At 39.5% G+C, this 19,563-nt stretch overlaps 1 protein-coding gene across 1 annotated transcript in view; it reads right to left on the reverse strand.

Moving 5' to 3' along the window:
• Positions 1-16,479, reverse strand: part of STK3 (serine/threonine kinase 3) — a 271,067-nt gene extending 254,588 nt beyond the window's left edge. The window contains exon 1 of the mRNA XM_032421540.1: positions 16,267-16,479. Within this exon, the coding sequence (XP_032277431.1) occupies positions 16,267-16,292 (26 nt within the window). The 5' untranslated portion in view covers positions 16,293-16,479. The remainder of the gene's footprint in view (positions 1-16,266) is intronic.
• Between the last annotated feature and the right edge of the window lie 3,084 nt (positions 16,480-19,563).

Genomic DNA, 19,563 nt, shown 5'->3' on the forward strand with positions numbered 1-19,563 from the left:
CATACAGTATGTGTGTCTTGTGGCTGGCTTCTTTCAGTTAGCATGTTTTTAAGATTCATCCATGTTGTATGTAGCATGTATTACAATTTCCTTCCTTTCAAAGTTGAATAACATACCAGAATGTATATACCACATTTTGCTTATCCATTCATCTATCAGTGGACACTTGGGTTACTTCTACCTTTTAGCTATTGTGAATAATGCTAAAAATAAACTCTGGTGCACAGACATCTCTTTGAGTCCCTGCCTTCAATTCTTTTGGATATATACCTAGAAGTGGAATTGCTGGATCATATGGTAATTGTATGTTTCATTTCTTACAGAACCATCACACTGTTTTCCACAGTGACTGCACTATTTTACATTCCAATGTACAAGTATTCCAATTGCTACACATCCTAGACAATACTTATTTTCTGGCTTTAAAGGAAGAGAAGCTGAGACAACACCTATTTTCTGGAAATAGATATAAATATAGATACAGATACAGTTACAGATATATAGATAAAATAGCCATCCGAAACAGTATGACATGATCTCATTGTGGTTTTGATTTGCATTTCCCTAATGAGGAGTAATGTTGAGCTTCTTTTCACAGATTTATTGTCTATATGGAGAAATTTTGTCTATTTGGAGAAATGTCTATTCAAGTCCTTTGCCCATTTTTTACTTGGGATATGTGTTTTGGCCAAAGACTTTTAAAGAGAGACACAAATGAAGGCTTTCTACATTGCTACTCCTAGCTCCCTAGTCAGGAATAATTAGGATATGCCTTCTAGATCTCTTGGGAAACTAATCATGGAGAGGAGGATCTGGTCAGAGTGCAAATCTGGCAGAAGAAAAGAACTTCCAACTCTGCAAGAACAGAGGTTCCTTCCTTTTAAAGGTCCTTCCACCTCATTTCAACTCTGTCATTTTCAATGTGTTTTTCTTTCATGCCAAATTTCCCTGTATTTTAGTAATCACACTACTGGTAGCTATTTAGTAAGTCAGAACTTTTATTAACATACGGTTACTGATGCCATATGCTAAGCACGATGTTGCATCTTATATGCAGTATCTCATTTAAATTTAAGTTCTCGGAGCACCTGGGTGGCTCAGTCGGTTAAGCGTCTGCTTTCAGCTCAGGTCATGATCCCAGGGTCCCTGCTGAGTGGGGAGTCTGCTTCTCCCTCTTCCTCTGTCCTTCCCCGCCCCCAGCTTGTGCACTCTCTCTCTCTCTCTCAAATAAATAAATAAAACCTTTTAAAAAAAAAACAAAATTTAAGGCGTGCCTGGATGGCGCAGTCAGTTAAGCATCCAACTCAGTTTTAGCTCAGGTCGTGCTCTCAGGGTCATGAGACGGAGTGCCGCATAAGGCTCTGTGCTTACCGTGGAGTCTGCTTAAGACTCTCTCTCCCTCTCCCTCTGTCACCCCCCTGCCCCACACGCTCTCTCTCTTTCTCTCTCCCTCTCTCTAAAATAAAGAAATCTTTAAATAAGTAAAATAAATAAAATAAAGTTCTCCTCTTCAACCCTAGTGGTTTCATCTTCAATACTGTTAGAAAAGTAAAACATCTTTAAAACACATGAAAGGTTTTCATTCTTCAGTCTTCCAACATTCCATTATCAAGCAATGTCAGTCTCAATATTAGCCTTAAAGAATATTTTTTTTTTTAAGATTTTATTTATTTGACAGAGAGAAAGAGCGAGCACGTGCAAGAGAGCACAAGCAGGGGGAGCTGTAGAGGGAGAGGGAGAAGCTGACTCCCCGCTGAGCAGGGAGCCTGATGCAGGGCTCGATCCCAGGACCCTGGGATCATGACCTGAACGGTAGGCAGATGCTTAACTGACTGAGCCACCCAGGCGCCCCTTAATTAATATATTCTAAATTATACAACAATGACTCTGCCTTGAATCCACAAAATCAAACATCTTTTCTACTTCATCCACAGAAAGCACATTTTACCTCAAACTAATAAAATTCAAGGATCATTTTTTTCTGCTTCCTTTTGCTTTGTAAAGGCCAAACATTTTGTGAATATTTAGATGTTTAGCTCTAAAGTAATACAACTGATTTTTTTTTTAACTCAACTAGAACATACGTATCTAAGTGAAAGCTGTCCTTTTATCTCTTTGGAAAGCTATGTGTTTCTTCAGAAGATGTTGACAGTGACAGATGCATTTCTGAAACACTTTAGAAAATGTCTTCAGAGACAAATGGTTTACAATCACCACTTCTTCTAATCTTCACAAAACCCAAAGAAAGGTACTATTACCTCCATTTTGCAAGTGAGTACACCGAGACTTAGAAAAGTTAACTTGCCCACCACTGCACTGAGTAAATGGCAGAGGTAAGACAAGAACCAAAGTCTATCTGACTCTAAAGCTCTGGCTTTTAATTGTTTTGCTGTAAGTATCACTGTCTTAATAGTAAAATAGACGTGATTTGATGATCTCATAGAGTATTTACTTTTTATAAAACTGTTTTAAAATTTATGAGGGTTTAGTTAATTACTGGCACTAGAATGAGATGAAATCCACCTAAGAAAACAGGTGCTCTACAATACATAGAAGACTTTTTAAATTAAAAGTCTTATTCTTCAGCTCTATCATACCATTTCCTCTCAAGTTGGGCTCTTTGCCCAAAAGTACTCTAAAATTATAATTTCCTGCCAAAGAGCTTTAAAGGAAAATAAGCTGAGATTTTTATCCGTCCTTCACCCTTTAGAGTCTTTCATTTTTGTTTTCTAAGAATCTTTTCACTTAACCTCAATTGGAAAGCGACAGGATTCCTTTTAATTTCTTGTAACAAACCTATTCAAAGTTAAGAAATGCTGCAACATACTCCCTAGCTTTAAAGACATGTTACTGCATTCACTTTCTTAATAAAGTGAATTATTAAAAAAAAAAAAATCCAGAAAATGCAGACAACATAAAACAGCACATTTGAAAATGCTGACATATTCATTTCCTGCTAAATTAAAATTAAAAATAATCTTATAAGAAATATGCAGAGCTATAAGTCTCATAACTTTTAATCCGGGTCCTTATAAAGATTTTTAAATACTCAATAACCATACCTAGATTTGGGAACTACAAAACAGAACAGAATCTTTAATTGATTAAAAATAAAAGAGGAAACTTGCCGAGGTCTACCCATGTACCTGCCATACAGAAAAATCTACCATAATTTGTGCCAAAGACACTACCTACACTTTAAAACTAGATTTACTCATATATTTTGTTCCTCACTTGTTTCCCTACATCTCAAAATTTGAAGATAAAATATGAGGATTTAGTCTCTGTACGCTCACAACTCCTCGTTTCCATCCCTAGAATACTAGAATTGGATTAATCCCAAACATAAATACATCAATTAAAGGTGTACCTACATTAATAAAAGTGTAATTTCAGGGAGACTTTAAACTAAAAATATTAACTTGTGTATCATTCAATGAGTTCTGTACTCTGACTTCTGCTTAATTTGTATAGACTTTCATAAATAGAGATGGGGGCTGTGGAGACTGGCTGAGTTCAGCTATTTGCACAGATGGACACTATTTTGCTTGGTTTCTCAGTACAGTTTTATTACACAGCAACAGCACATATGAAGCGACCTCTCAGCATTTCCCTGTGGTTCTTTGTAAGCAAATTAGGAGGATTATGGCGCTTTATGAAAATATTTTTGCTTTTTTAAATTGGGAGTATTTTTACCTGTTTGGTTTTGGTTTTTTTAGAAATAAAAATAAAATTTTTAAACCTCAACTGTATCTAATAGAAAAAAATGTGATCATTACGTGAAAGATAAATAGTCTAAATACTTAACCCATAGAAATTACAAATAAACAACTATAAGTGTAACGTTACTGTATTTGCACAGGAATAACTCCAAGTCACTTTGGTAACAATACCATGAGTCCTCAAAATCTAAGTAATATTCCAAAATGACAGAAATTTTTTTAGCTTGGGAATTCCAGGGGCTTAAGGTAAAATCCTGTTCCTTTTCTGATGCAAAAACTTTGGTTATTTTCATATTAAAACTTAGAAACTCAGGGAAGTTTGGAATAATTTTTTTTCCCCTTCACTGCATATAATGTTCCTCCTCTTAAGTCAAAAGATCATTTCAAGATGTACTATGAACCCAGAAGAGAAAAAGACCTCTGGTAAGCAAAAACTGACCCAAAGAGCATGTACTTTACTTTCGGAAAGGAATAGCTACTGTCAGGTCAGGTAATTATTTCTAAGATAAGTAGCAGTTTAGAAAAGGACACAGTAACGAGAATGACAGAAAACAGTAAAAGACAAGACTAGGTTTAGGGAAAAAACAGCCAATGTATACAGCAACAGAGCTTCAAACACATCAAAAAGCACACTTGACTGTTTCTATGAACTAAAACTATGAACAGTTCAATGAACTGTTTCTATGACTATTTTCATGAACAAGAAAAGCAAGATCATTTGCTTTCCTTATCAGTTTCAGAAGACTGGGTCAAGTGCCTTCATTTTGGAATGATTTCCATCAAAACTGGTTGTATAAAAGTGTTTGTAAAATATTTTTAAAATATAATGCTTAAAGTGGTTTACTTCATTTATTTGGAAAATGCATTACATGGTATACCATACTTCCCAATGATGCTAAATATAAAGTTATAACCATATCAGTATTTTGGCAGGCTCTTTGAAATCGCATGAGTTTTTTGTGAATATTAATTAAAGCTATCTAATCAAATGCTGAGAGTCTATATAAGGGGGGGGGGAGTGCGGAATCCCATTGTCTTATCATCTGCCTAGTACTTGAATTCTCTTCTATAAGGAAAAAAACAAACAAAGACAAAAACAAAACCTTGGAAGTATACAATGAAAAGCAAACTCATAGAAGGAAAATTCATCCTACCGGGAAAAGAAAATCATCAAAATACTTTCTTCTCAAGAGTTTAATTTGTATATTTTTAATTTCCCCTGTAATTTTATGAGATTCTATTATTTAATTTGACCCTTATTTCTTAAAATTCTTAGAAATTACATGAACTATAAATTTTATTCAGAGCAATCATTTTTCTATGATCCAAACCTCTCTCTGATACAAATTTCACTGATTACTAAAAATGTTTGAATAGCTGATCACTGGAAAATGGCTACTGCAAGATAACAGACTAATTCACTTATCAGCTTATAGGTGCAACCTAATTAGTAATTAATACAGTAAGTAATTATACTAAAACTAATTCTTTCTAAAGTTACATGACACAGCATTAAATGTAAAGTACCAACCATGTCACTGAGACAAATACCTTATGTTTTTTATTAGAAAGTACAATAAAACTTAACAAGAGGGGCTAATATCAAAACCAAAAAGGAATAACATATGGCATTTAAGATCTGGATAGACTTCATTTTGCAACTCATCATACTGTAGTCAGGGCTGGATTTATAAAGCAGCCTCAAGATGCCCTTGAATTTCGTTTGTGCACAGATACACTTTTATGTATATAAGACAAAGCAGGCTAAAAGGTCTACCTTAAAAAATAAGGCCTGAAATCTAATCTTATCACTAGTGGTGTTTTTTGTCTTGGATTCTTTTATTTTCTCTATCTTTCTTGTTTAAGAAGAAACTAGGTCACCTGAAACATTCAGAGTTGAGAAAGAAGTGACGCTGGATGTTAGGATAACACTGGGTCAAAGGGTAACCAAAATAAGAGAGGGAGAATGTGAAGGTAAAAGTCCACTCCCAATAGTCTCTACCACAGAATTTGTTTATACATGCCCAATTTCTGACTTACACTTAGAAACATAAAGGTATGGTAGAGATAATATCCAGAGGAAGAAGATGCCAGTGCCATCAGATTTTATGACACAGTATCCCACAGCTGGAAAGAATGAGTCAGTTCTCATTATCTCTGAAAAAACACTATTTAAAATTAAAGTGGCACTAACCACATAGCACCCAGGTTAGAGTCCTGAAATACCATTTCTCATAAAAAGAAAGTAGTACTTCTAGGAGAAATGGTTGGTTCCAGATCCAGGACAGGAAATGGACATGATGAGCCCTGAATATCTTATCACAGCAGACAACAAGGAAGCTACAGGTCATGTTGTCCCTGAAGGGACTCCCACTGACCAAAGATGGGGGCCACTTTGAGCTTCAGCAACAGGAATTGCAACGGATTAAAATCGATCAAATATGTTTAAATCCATTAGTTCATAATGGAACTTAAAAAAAAAAAAAGAATTGGTCCCCTTTGGAGAAAAACAGGGAACTAATTCATTCTCTTGAAAACAGGTAAAGGGGAAGAATCAAGCATTTATCCTGTCTTTCTTTTATAAATTGTACCACTGGGTAATCAGACAAAAGATGAGGGAGGTGACTATAAAAACATTCCAACTAATAAATGGAAACAAAATGGTATATTTAGAATTTCACCATTTTGCAACATCCAAAGAATTAACAGAAATAAGCACTAAGCATCAACAGCTGCTAACATCACAAAAAAAGAGAGACAACTATACACTAAGTGACTAATATACTCTTGCCATACACCACCTGTACCAATGCCTAAGGGATTGAAATTGAGCCTGTCAGTGTCTGGATCCAGTTACTCATTGGCAGAAAATATGGAGGGCAAAAGAACAGTAGAACTGCACCTTGGGTAAGCAACTGGCAAAATCCAGGCTGTGGGAAACTACAAACAGCCTGCATTCTTCAACAGGTAAAAGAAAAGAAAAGGGATGGAGAACTAACGTAAAGATCAAAAGGACATTTCTTATAAAAACTATTTTTTAATTGGCAAGACTAACCTAGAGTGTCTAGCAATGCACATTTAGGTTATTACTTTAAAAGTTGGTATAAGGGTTACTTATGGGGAAAGGCAGCTATGATTGGGATGGAACACAAAGAAGGAAGGGTGGCAGAGTTCTATTTCTTAACCTGACTGGTGATTACAAAGGTGTCTGCCTTAAGGTAATCATTAAGCCATATGTATGTTTTGTACTGAGGTTTTATTTTGCAATAAAAACATTTTTTAGGGCGCCTGGGTGGCTCAGTCGTTAAGCGTCTGCCTTCGGCTCAGGTCATGATCCCAGGGTCCTGGGATCGAGTCCCACATCGGGCTCCCTGCTCCGCAGGAAGCCTGCTTCTCCCTCTCCCACTCCCCCTGCTTGTGTTCCTGCTCTATGTCTCTGTCAAATAAATAAAATCTTTAAAAAAAAAAAAAAAAAAAAAAAACATTTTTTAATAGCAAGTTATCAGGACACCTGAACGTTGCAAACACCTAACAAAGGCTTAGTATGATTCCCATTCTCTAGACTAATGCAGTGAAAATAAGAGGTTAAAAAAAGAAGTTAGTGCCCATCATTTCCTCCTACCTACTTCCTCTTCTAAGGGAACCCCCTAATATCACATTTGGGGCCCAACAGATTCACTTTCCTGGGCGTCGGGAAATTCTAAGAAAAAGACTATGAGATACCCAAACCTGTTCCTCTCGCAGTCTTCCTCCAACCCCAAGTTGCTCAAACACAAAACTTAGGAGCCAGAATTGATTCTTTCTTCCTCAGTTCCCACAGCTAGTCTATCAGCAAGTCCTTCATTTCTAACTGCAAAATATAACTTACATCTGTCCATACTTCTCTCCATCTCCACTGCCTCCACCATCTAACCATGAGCTATTGCCATGACCTCCCAACTTTTCCCCTGCTTTTATTCTTAACTCTCTACAATCTACTCTACCCAAAGCAACCCGAATGATCTTCTAAAAACATAAACTGCTTAAACTTCTGCCTAAAACCATTTAATGACAGCCAGTTGCACTTTCACATCCAAATTCCTTTCCATGGCCTGCATCACTGAATCCCTGCCCATCTCTCTGACCTCATCTCCAACCACTTTCTCCCATTTTACAATCCAGCCACAGTGGCCTCATTTCAATTCCTCCCACACACTATGCTCTTTCCCACCTCCGGGCCTTCTCATAGCTTTCCCTCGGCCTGGAATACTCTTTCCAGCTGCTCACAAGGATAACTTCTCAACCCCATGTCACAGCTTTAGTATTACTAAATAGCTTCTCAGAGAAGCTCTGGCCAACTGCCCTATTAAACAGGTTCCACCATTTTTCTCTATGAGTATGTGCTACTTCTATCCTTCATAGTTAAAGCTCCAACTAGAGTGTATGTTCTATGAGGTCAAAGATCTCAACTGCTTCATTCAACAATGTACACAGCATTTAGCATTTGAAAGGCAGTTGATTAATAATTACTGAATATATGAATAAATGAGCAAAGGACTGAACTCAAGGCTGACATCCAGTTTCTGCCATGTTCAATGATCAGTGAGTAAACAAAGTCAATTTTTATCTTTTTTCTTCCAAATTTTTATTTAAATTCTAGTTAGTTAACATAGTGTAATATTGGTTTCAGGAGTAGAATTTAGTGATTCTTCACTTACATACAACACCAGTACTCACCATAACAAGGGCTCTCCTTAATACCTATCACCCATTTAGCCCATCCCCCACCCACCTCCCTCCACCAACCCTCAGTTTGTTCTCTATCGTTAAGAGTCTCTTATGGTTTAGAAAGCCAGTTTTTAGAAAGGAACAGGAGAATGGGGGCGCCTGGGTGGCTCAGTCGTTAAGCGTCCGCCTTCGGCTCAGGTCATGATCCCAGGGTCCTGGGATTGAGCCCCATATCGAGCTCCTTGCTCAGTGGGAAGCCTGCTTCTCCCTCTCCCACTCCCCTTGCTTGTGTTCTCTCTCTCTCGTGGTCTCTCTCTCTGTCAAATAAATAAAAAAGAAGAAAGAAAGAAAGAAAGAAAGAAAAGAGAAAGAAGAAAAGAAAGAAAGAAAGAGGAAAGGAAAGGAAAGGAAAGGAAAGGAAAGGAAAGGAAAGGAAAGGAAAGGAAAGGAGGAAGGAAGGAAGGAAGGAAGGAAGGAAGGAAGGAAGGAAGGAAGGAAGGAAGGAAGGAAGAAAGAAAGAAAGAAAGAAAGAAAGAAACAGGAGAATGGGGCAACTCAGCAGACTCAGGAGAGATCATCTGGCTCCAGAGAGAAAGAGTCAAGGAAATTAGCTGCCTAGTACCTTTAATTCATGCTTTCCTCAAATATGTAAAAGGTTCACCCAAATTACAAAAATAATTTTAACTTGCATTCCTTTCCAACTATAGGACTCTAGGTCCCATGATTTCAGAAAATCAAAAATCTTAAAAATGAAAAATGATCTGAACACAGAGTAACATTCCATATTTTGAATATAAAAACTACCTCATCCTTGGAATCACATATGCTCAACAATTTCCCCAATTTTCTAAGAGAGAGAGAGAGAGAGACTGTGTGTGTGTGTCTACACCAAGATACTAATATTTGTATCAAGATATCTGGAACTATCTGAAAATGTTACTCTATTTGACCTCTTTACTAAGATGTCTGATAACATATAAAATTTTGTTTTGTTCCATTTTGTTTAAAGATTTTATTTATTTATTTGAGAGAGAGAGATATAAGAGAGCATAGGTGGGGGGCAGGGAGAGGGAGAAGCAGACTCCCCCTGAGCAGGGAGCCCAATGCGGGGCTTGATCCCAGGACCCCAGAATCATGACCTGTGCCAAATGCAGACACTTAACCAACTGAGCCACCCAGGCGCCCCTGATATCATATAAAATTTATAAACTAATTCAGAACCCACATATACTATCACATGTACACCTATATTAACTACCAGCAATATTAACAGTTTTCTGTAATTCTCATTTTGCTACAAAGTCATTTTGTAAGATATGTCCTTTAATATACTTTTAAGAAGTTCAAGGTAATCTGCACCTTAATATTCATGGCATGCAAACAATGAACTTATTTTTAATATTCATACATCTATTTACATATTTGTTACTTTCATTTATTCAATTTTAGACTCTATGTGGAAAAAAAAAAATTGTAATAAGACATTTCAAATACAGAATCCGTTCCAAGAGCTAAGAATGGAAATTAGAATAATCCTAACATATGAGGCAATTCAAATAAAATCACAACAAAAAAGAGGCCTGGGACAAATAAAAAAGAAAGTTTCTATCAGATAGTATAAATTTTCTCTTTAGCAGAAAAACCTAGAGACCTTTGGTACTTAGAAGGCGTGGAGCTGGGAGGGAGTCAGAAGTTGAGGCAATCATAATTAAAGCTTTGCACGGGGTCATTCTACACTAGAAGCCACGTGAGCCTTTGCCTCATGGCAACCTTTCTGTATTCCATATTCTTTTGTGAACTCTGTCAGACATCATAGATCATCATTTTCCATTTTCCCATACTTCAATCGGACCTATATACTGTCCTGATACTGTCAAAATACTGCAGTTTTTAAATAATAGCTTCCTTTCTCCCCTTCACCTCTATCCTATTGTATGTGTAGGTAGTTACACTTACACCCGTCTGGATACCTCTGGCAATGCCATCATCGAGCTTTTAAATATCAGGATACAGTTTGAAATGAAGTCAGTTTCTTGACTGTCACTACTACATATGCCAACAATGTCTTTACAAACTGCAGATCACAACCCGTTAGTAGGTCATGAAAATAATTTGGTGGATCACGACCAGCAGTTTTTCAGTGAAATAGAACATAACAGAAAATAGAAAAATACCAAAAACATCCCACAGAGTCCATTGTATGAAACTTCTGTTTTAGTTTTGTATGTATTTGGGTCTGTCCTGGGTTTCACCATCAATATTTTATTTTAATTTTTTTGAGAGCCACTAATATATGATGGCCTGAAGTGATGGTACCTTTAGTTCAACACAGACTTCTCTGAAACCAGAAAAATTAAATTCAAAGCACTTTTCCCCCCTTATAATCCAAACAAGAAATACTCAATTTAAACCTTCTACTATTAAAGTTTTATTGATACACACTTCTGGAATGAGCATTTAGATTACTTCAGAAAAACAAATTTCAACCTGTGTTTAATACATATTTACCTTTTTCTTTACATTTCTAACAAATTCTTTAGTACTAATACATGCTATATCTCAGTCCCTTAAAGAACAAAAGAAAGGGGCGCCTGGGTGGCTCAGTTGGTTGGGTATGTGTCTTTGGCTTGGGTCATGGTCCCAGGGTCCTGGGATCAAGATCCACATGGGGCTCCCTGCTCAGCTCGGAGCCTGCTTCTCCCTCTGCCCCTCCTCCCTGCTCGTGCTCTCTCTTCCTCTCTAATAAATAAAATCTTAAAAAAAGAACAAAAGATAAATTAATCTTTGCCTCGGATTGACTAAAGACTGAATTTTTCTCCTGTCTTAATGTGCAACTGAAGTTTGTTCACCCAGACCTGCTCCAGATGTTACTGTCAACCTCCCTGTCTTTAGGAAGAGACAATTGAGCAGGCCCATCTCAAGGGCCTAAATCAATTCTAAAGGAGTTGGTCCACCCCCAATTAACAGAGAAAAGCCAAAAGGAGAACAGATATGCTTTAGGGACCAAGTCATTAATACAAAAAGATGCTCCTCCTATTTGCTTGATTCTTTTCTTGCCCTTTGAAATACTCAGAACCTCCTCCCCTAGCCTGCCTCTAAAGTTGGGAGCTTCCCCCAGGGCCTCCTACTACCTGAGGTTGCTGCCTTTGTTTCGTAACATTCTTCAGGTCATCTTCTCAAAGAAAACTCCAGCTCCCTACTTGTGAATCTCTCCAATAATAAGCACAGAAGAATTCTGATTCCAAGGACACATGAATTAGTAATACAGACATAAAATGAAGTCCACACCTCTCTTCATTGCAATGTCTTCATGATTTTCGTCATACCCTACTATCTACTTACCTGGTTTGTTGCTTTGTCCCACACAACTCAATTCCAAGAATTGTTTATCTGCAATCCCAATTTCTGGTCTAAGGTCAGGGCTACTGATACTACAGGCTGATATGGGCTTTTCATGCTAGGAATCTGTAAATACCTTCTACTTTACCCAGCTATATCCCTGTCCTTTTACTTTTCTTTCTCATTCCCTAATAATCTATCTTCTGACCGATACTCCATTCACTCATAGCAACACTTTCCCTTAGGAAACAATTGTTTTCTCACCTTCACTTCTCATTTGTGTGAACGCACTTTGTAACCCTAACATTTTAACTTGAATCTTCAACTTTACTTCCCCCAACTACCTTTTCACACATAAAAAAAGAAAAAAAAACAAAAAAAAGCAAAGAATCCAACCATGGCTTAAATCAAAGAACTTTCCTTATCTGTCTTGAGAGTAAATTTCAGGAGCTTACTCCCTTCTTATTATCCTACCAGTGTTTCCACTGTTCCACACCAACTTTTCCTCCAAGTATACCTTAATGAATTTTAAATTTTAAATAACTATTAATCCTATAATCTAACTGAGGAACAAGGCCTGTCTGGTAAAGTCTATCTCTCCGGCAATGATATTCTGTCCTCTCTTTAACAAATATTATCTATATAACTATCTATCTTCAAGCAACCGGAATTTTCATGCTACCCACCACCCATCACAGAGACCCACCTTCCTTTATATGAATGTTCTACTCGGTGAAGATCTCATGTTTTGATCATTTCCTCTTCTATCTCTTAAAACTTACCTGTTGTGTGGTCATTTTTCTTTCATCTAGCAGTTCCCCTACAAAGAAATCTGAGAAACTCAACTTACCGAAACGCTAATAATTAAGAACCATTTAATGGACTTCCATTCCCAGAGGGACCTCATTTTCATAAGGACTTATGAAGACCTCTGTGACAGACCTATTCAGGAAACCTGGGGAATCTAGAAGCTATTCTGATACCTCAAGTCAGTGACTATAGGTGAGCACATCTATTGCCCATATTTAACACAGCCTTGTTGGTGAGACCAACTCAGTGATGTGAGGTAAGAATGGCCTCCCAGATCCTCTCGTCATGATTTTCAGATCTAGCTGCTCAGTGGAATCTCCAACTCCCAGAGGACAAGAATGACCCCAAAGAGCAAAGGTGGGCACTAACACCCAAGCCTAACATCAGATTTATATGAACAACATGATAAAAATACAAAGACACATAGGGTATGGGAATGACAAATACCCAATTCAGGATAGTGACAATCCTTTGGGGAATAGGGAGGGAATACAACTGAGAAGAGATATACTTAGGAAAATTCAACTGTATTCGCACTATTTTATTTCTTAAGCTGGGTAATGTGACACATAAATACTTATTAAATTAGCCCCCATTATCTCTGGAATATCTAAAATTTTGTAGTTGAAAAAAGAACAATATGAAGATGGCATATACTCAAATGGACATCATACTAGGAATACGGAGAAATACCTTAGGTTAAAAAGCACTCAAATAAGTTACTTTATGAAGCAGGCCTTGAAGAAAGAATAAAACATAGATTACTAGCAAAAAAAGAACACAAACTTCTCTAAAGGAAAAGCGTGAACAAAGGCAAAGGTGGAAGTACCCATGGCCTACAACCTAAATAAAAAACAAAAGGGAAACTTCAGGAAGACAGATTCATGAGAAGAGTAACAAAAGCCTGGGATTAAATCTAAGACCAAGTGATAGGGGTCTTGGGTACTAAGTAGACTACAGTGCCCCAACCCAAAAAAAAAAATTTTTTTTTAAAGAAATAGCATGGTGAAAGTGATGTTTTAACAAAACAAAACAGAAGCCATTTGCGAGATGAACGAAAGCAAACACTGTCCTAGGGATCATTAGGAGGTTCTGTAGAGCAGCAAAAGGGGAATAGAAGGAGGTAAGGCACTGAGAACCAGGTCCTAGTGCCCTGCCTCTACTCCAAACAGAGCCTTTCTGCTGCTAAAAACCTTTTTAAAACCACTGCACTCAAGTACCTACTTGGAAGGCACTGCTGTAAATCAAGTATGAGGGTCATAAAACCCAGGAATGGCGTAATCGCATCAAAAATGAAAAAGGGAAAAGAAAGTGAACCCAGACTTTTTGATGGAGAATTCAATAGCACTTAGTGACAACCTAGATGGAATAATGAAAGAGTGGATCTGCATGAAAAAATCAAATATACCAACTGAACAGCAGCTGCTGGTCATACAGACTTGAACATCAGCAACATAAATGTGACCATGTAAAAATGTCTGAGCCCTAAGGAAGTGCTACTCAAGGCAGAAAAGCAAAGCGACATTCTTACAGGGAATAGGAAAAGAACAAGCAGAGGGCCCATAGGATTGTACAAAGAAATGACCACCACATATGGACGCCTAAGAAAGTGAGTTTTTAAAAAGAGGTATCACTGTATACAGTGTTGAGAGGGTGCGCAGCCTTTGCAGCCAGTCAGACTCGGGGTTCTGGCATCTCCTCCACTTGACCAAATTATTTAACCTCTCTGAGTTTCATTTAATAAGCAAAGAATAAACTAACAACATTTAACATCACTGAACACATTATGGAGCCCTGTGCTAAGTGCTTTACACATGACCTATTTTAATCCTCACAACACACTTTACAGATGAAGAAATTAAATTGAGAGCTAGCATAGTAAGCTGCAGAGCCAGGATTCCTGTTTCTTAGGACAATAAAATACAGGAATGTATGTATAAAGTTCCTGGCAAACAAAATGACCTCAAAAATGGCATCTATATCAATATGGAGAACACAAAACTCACTGTCAGTAATCCCTGTCAAAGACTTCCGTGTGGCAAACTCTTTTAGTGTCCTCACCTACAAAACAGGATTAATACCTGTGATCCAACCTACTTAATAGGGTTGCTATGATAATATTATGAAAATGAAAATGCTACGAAAAAATTTTACGTGATATTCGAATATATGGGCTTAATGTCACATATCTTGCTTTTCAGAAATGCCTTCCTGGATCAACGTAAGTCTTTCTGAAGAGAATTACAAATAAGCCCGCTGGATGTGCAAGCATCACTTTGAAAAGTATAAATGACATGGAATGGTTATATATACCACCCACAACTCCCCCTGAGCCCTCTAGGTTTTCTAGAGTCCCTGCAAGGACAGGGGGTCTCTTACACCTATAAAAAAAAACTCTGATAACTTAGAGCTAATGAACAGTGAGAGCTTCTACTTGAATTTGGAGTTGTTCAGGTTGGCCTTAGGGCATTATCTCAGAGGTGCCCCCTTGCAGTCCTTCCAAAATAGAAAAGAAAAAAAAGTTTCCAATTTTTTGGGTGCCCAGTCAATACTAGGAATTCAACACAAAATACCAGATAAAAATCTATCAAGGGCTCTGTCTGATAGCAGGTCTCTTTTGGAAAGCCCTCCCCAACTCCCCCTTTTTTCACCTGAACAGATGGTTTCCAGGCCTCGAGGTTCGCATGTCTAGTCACACAATTCAGAACAGCCTACAAAGTTCCTACCTTTTTAATTATTCCATGTTCCTGAATCTATCAACTTTCATCTAAAGATCTCTAAGTATCAGAACACGAGAACTCCTTAATCTTCACAACAGCACTCTCTGGGAGAAAGATTAGTACCCTTATTTTATAAATTAAAAATGAAAGAGTGAGATTAAACGCTTTAAACACCACCAGTTAACTGATGTTGATTCATTCTTGGGGAAAAAAAATGCACATTACGAACTTACATCTATGGAGAGCCTTGATTTAGCTTGACCATTTCAAATACTACTTTGGAAGTATCTACTGTGTACTCTTACTCTTCCAATATATTAAAGATTAAATATAAACTAACAGCAAATACCAAAGTATCACTATTTTTATATGCTAGAAGAAAAACAGAAAACTATATGGGGGAGGGGGTTCTAATTTAAGATTCCTACTGTCTTGCATCCATAAATACTTCTGAACTTGAGGGGGGTAAGGGGAGGAACACCTGTCACTGCAGTATATCTACAAGTTTTACACACTGTGTAGCTATTTTGAATTCCTTAAACTGTTAATAAATAACCCGCCTTCTCAAATAAAAGACAGTATTATGAAAAACATTTGACAAGAACGCCTACATGGCTGTAAGCAGCCTAATTAATTTCCCAGTTTTGCATCTCCGGGCTTCGTGAACTTGCCAGGAGGGAAAAGTCCGCCCGGCCCAGGAGTCCGGCCGCGGGGAGCCCGGCGCTGCCCGGCGACTTTCCACGCCACCAGGCCCGCCTCGCGGGAGAGGCGAGGCTCGGCCTCCCCGCGGGCCCCCTCGGCCTGTGGACAGACGCGGCCCGGCACTCGGACCTGCCTCCCGACGCCCAGCGCGCCCGGCCCGGGCCCGGCCGTCGCGGAGGGGGTCGCGGTCCCGCCCGGCCTAGCCGCCCCCGCCCGCGGCCGCCGGCGCCGCCTCCCTCCTTCTCCCGGCTCCCAGCGTTCGTTACCTCTTGGGCGCTGGCGGCTGCTCCATGGCTGCCGGGGACAGAAGGAGGGACGTGGTGGGCGGTGAAGGCCGGAGGGAGGAGAGGAGCCGGGGCACCGGCCGGCCGAGCCCCGGGAACCACAGGGGGAAACTCCAGGAACTCGGACCAACTTTCCCGTAACTCCTCGGCGGATCCCCCTCCCTCTCGAGAGTGCGGCTCCTCCCGGCCCGCCCCGCCCCTCGGCCGCCGGCCGCCGGCCGCCGTCCTGGGAGAGTGGGCGGAGCCAGCCGCGGCCCCGGCTTGGTAGGCGGAGCCAGGTCCTGGTTGGGTGGGCGGAGTCGGGGGCGGAGGGAAGCGCCGGCCACAGCGCCGGGAGTGGAAAAAAGGCGCGGAGACTAGAAGAGCTAGAGGCTAAGGCCCAGTCAGGACCCAGAGCCTGTCCATTCTGGCCGGGGGGCACCTTCCTTTGAGCCGGCCAAGAGCTGCCGCCCCACATTTGCCTCCATTGTATTGCCTCAATCCCATTTGACTCATTTCTCTGGATTTCCCAAACATCCCAAGCATCTTGTGCAGCCTTTTGAAGTGTTACTAACTGCCCACGCTTCCCTCTAGTTGTTTATGATTATTGGCTGCTTTACCCCTCGCCATTTGACGTTTGTAGCTACAGCACTAGGGATACTACCGGAAATTCTTCTTTGATGTTGGTTGTGGACAAGCTCCTCACTACATTTCACTGTAATTACGTCTAATTACAAAGAAAATAATTACCGCAGTGAGATCTCTCCGTGCACCAATTTCAGTGCGCTGTGGTCTTGCCACCTGTTCCCTTGGGTAACCTGTAAAACCTATCCCAAATTATGGTGCGTAGAAAAGTACTCAAGAGAAGTTTGTTTTCTTCCATTTTTTTTTTAAGATTTTATTTATTTATTTGTCAGAGACAGAGCACAAGCAGGGGGAGCGGCAGGCAGAGAGAGAAGCAGGCTCCCCGCTGAGCGAGGAGCCCGATGCGGGACTCGATCCCAGCACCATGGGATCATGACCTGAGCCAAAGGCGGACACAATAGACTGAGCCACCCAGGCGTCCCTGTTTTCTTCCTTCTTGTCACCCTCTCTCCTCCACCGGTTCCCAAGGCCCTTACCTCATTGTGATTTGATCCCTTCCTGCCTCTATCTTTTTTGTATACCATTTAACCTGAAATTCCATATATAAATATCTTTCTTATGACCATATACAGGTGCTATGTAATGAGTTTGCTTGCTTTCATTAGAAATTATCAAGATGTAGAGTCATAGAGTTTTCTTGAAGATTAGAACAGTCTATGAATACAATGTTAAATAAAGGAACTTTGTGAACATTAACCCAAATCAGACTTGTCTATTAACAGTTTTCCTCTTTTTTGCATTATTTTTAGTTTCAATATGTAATAAACTTACATGATTTATTTTCAAAACACTATATTCCCCCCTAAATTTAGTTATGTTAAATTTAAGAGCATTCATTGGTGAAACCTGAAGTTAAATTCTGCAAACAAGAGACAGTATTACAAAATTTTATACTCATTTTCATGTATTAAAGATCCACAGTCTAACAGTTCAGAAGTAACAAGACAACAAAAAACTAAATTATTAAAACGTAAAAGCTAGGAAAAACCTTTGAAATTATTTCATTCTATCCTTCACTCTCATCCTCGTTTCCATGCCCTAGTCTCATCTTCTCATATTTCATCAGAAAAATCTTTCAGAGAACAGCATTTCATCTTCTCTTCTTAAAAAATTGTCGTACTTTAAAATGGTCTCCGAGCGGTACCTGCGTGTCTCAGTCGTTAAGCGTCTCCCTTCCGCTCGGGTGGTGGTCTGGGGGTCCTGGGATCCAGCCCCACATCGGGCTCCCTGCTTGGGCGGGGGGGGGGGCTTCTTCTCCTCCCACTCCCGCTGCTTGTGTTCACTCTCTCGCTGTGTCTCTCTCTGTCAAATAAATAAATAAAATCTTTAAATAAATACATAAAATGGTCTCTGAATTATGTTACCAATGTTAATCTCCAGAAAGCCTTTCCAAGTCAAACCACTAGTACCACCCCCCACGCACACACACACACTATCTCTGACATTTAAGTTGTGAAAGAGATGCCTCTCTTCTATGTACCCATAACACACTGTGCTGGCTTTTCTATTATGCTTATTGCACTGAATTGAAGTTCTGGTCATCCTAACCATGAGTCTACTGAGAATTAGACCTTGTCTTTACCCTCTCTATCCTTTTTAAAAGAAGTACCTTGGATATAGTAAGGTTGGATAGCTTCCTTGGCCCCCCAGATTCACTCTCCATTCTTTCCCATCTGCCCTGTGCCCTAGGGTCTGACCTGTATGGCTGATATCATTGGGCTCTCAGCTCTCTGGCTTACAATTGGGTCTGATGATAGCGAGACCCAGCAAGAGATCATCTGAGGGAGAAAGGAGTATAAGGCTATTTATTCTCCCCATTACCTTCCGGTGAGGTCACCTGGGGCCCAGTTCTCCTTTCTTCCCCTCAACCCTTTGGGCCTATGGGTAGTGATTGCTCTGCTATCCCCTGGCTTCCTCCTCTATCCCCTATGTTCCCCTAGACCTCAACCCTCCTCAAATGATCCTAATTTGAGTTTCCTATTAGAATCCTGACTGAGATACCCATAAAGAAGTTTTGTGGAAGGAAGAGGAATAATATCAGAAAATAAATCTCTGAGGCCTTCCCTCAGTTTGCAAAGGAAGAGGGCTAGCAATTGTACATTATCTCACTAAACCCTGAAAACTACCAGGTAAGGTACCATATCCATGTTATCGGTGAAGAAACTGAAGTTCAAAGGGGTAAAGGGAGCTCCCCCAGGCCAAATAGAATATCTACATTCTAACCCAGGCCTTTCTAACTCCAAAGCCAAGCCTCATCCCACTGTGAGTCAGTCAACAAATGTTTACTGAGCTCTTATGTGTATCAGACACTGTTCTAGGTGCTGGGAATTCCTCAGTGATAAAAACAAATAGACCACAGTTCCTGTCCTCATGAGGTTTATATTCTGGTTGGGGAAACAATAAAATAAATAAGTACCTAATTAATAAGATTAGGTATTGAAAACTGGTAAGGAAGAAAAGTAAAATGGGGAAAAGGGAAATAATGTGGAGGAGAAGGGATGAAATTTAGATAGGGTGGTGGGGGAAGGCATCAGCAAGAGGGTGACCGAAGAAGTCAGGGGAGCACCATGTAGATGGCGAAGGTCAGAGAAACGTGAGGCCACGGGAAGAGTAAGTGGTAAGACCTGGAGGCGAGTGTGCCTGTGTGTTATATTA

The sequence above is a fragment of the Phoca vitulina genome, unplaced genomic scaffold (genome assembly GCF_004348235.1).
Source record: "Phoca vitulina isolate PV1807 unplaced genomic scaffold, GSC_HSeal_1.0 scaffold25, whole genome shotgun sequence".
In the NCBI taxonomy this organism is placed as follows: domain Eukaryota; kingdom Metazoa; phylum Chordata; class Mammalia; order Carnivora; family Phocidae; genus Phoca; species Phoca vitulina.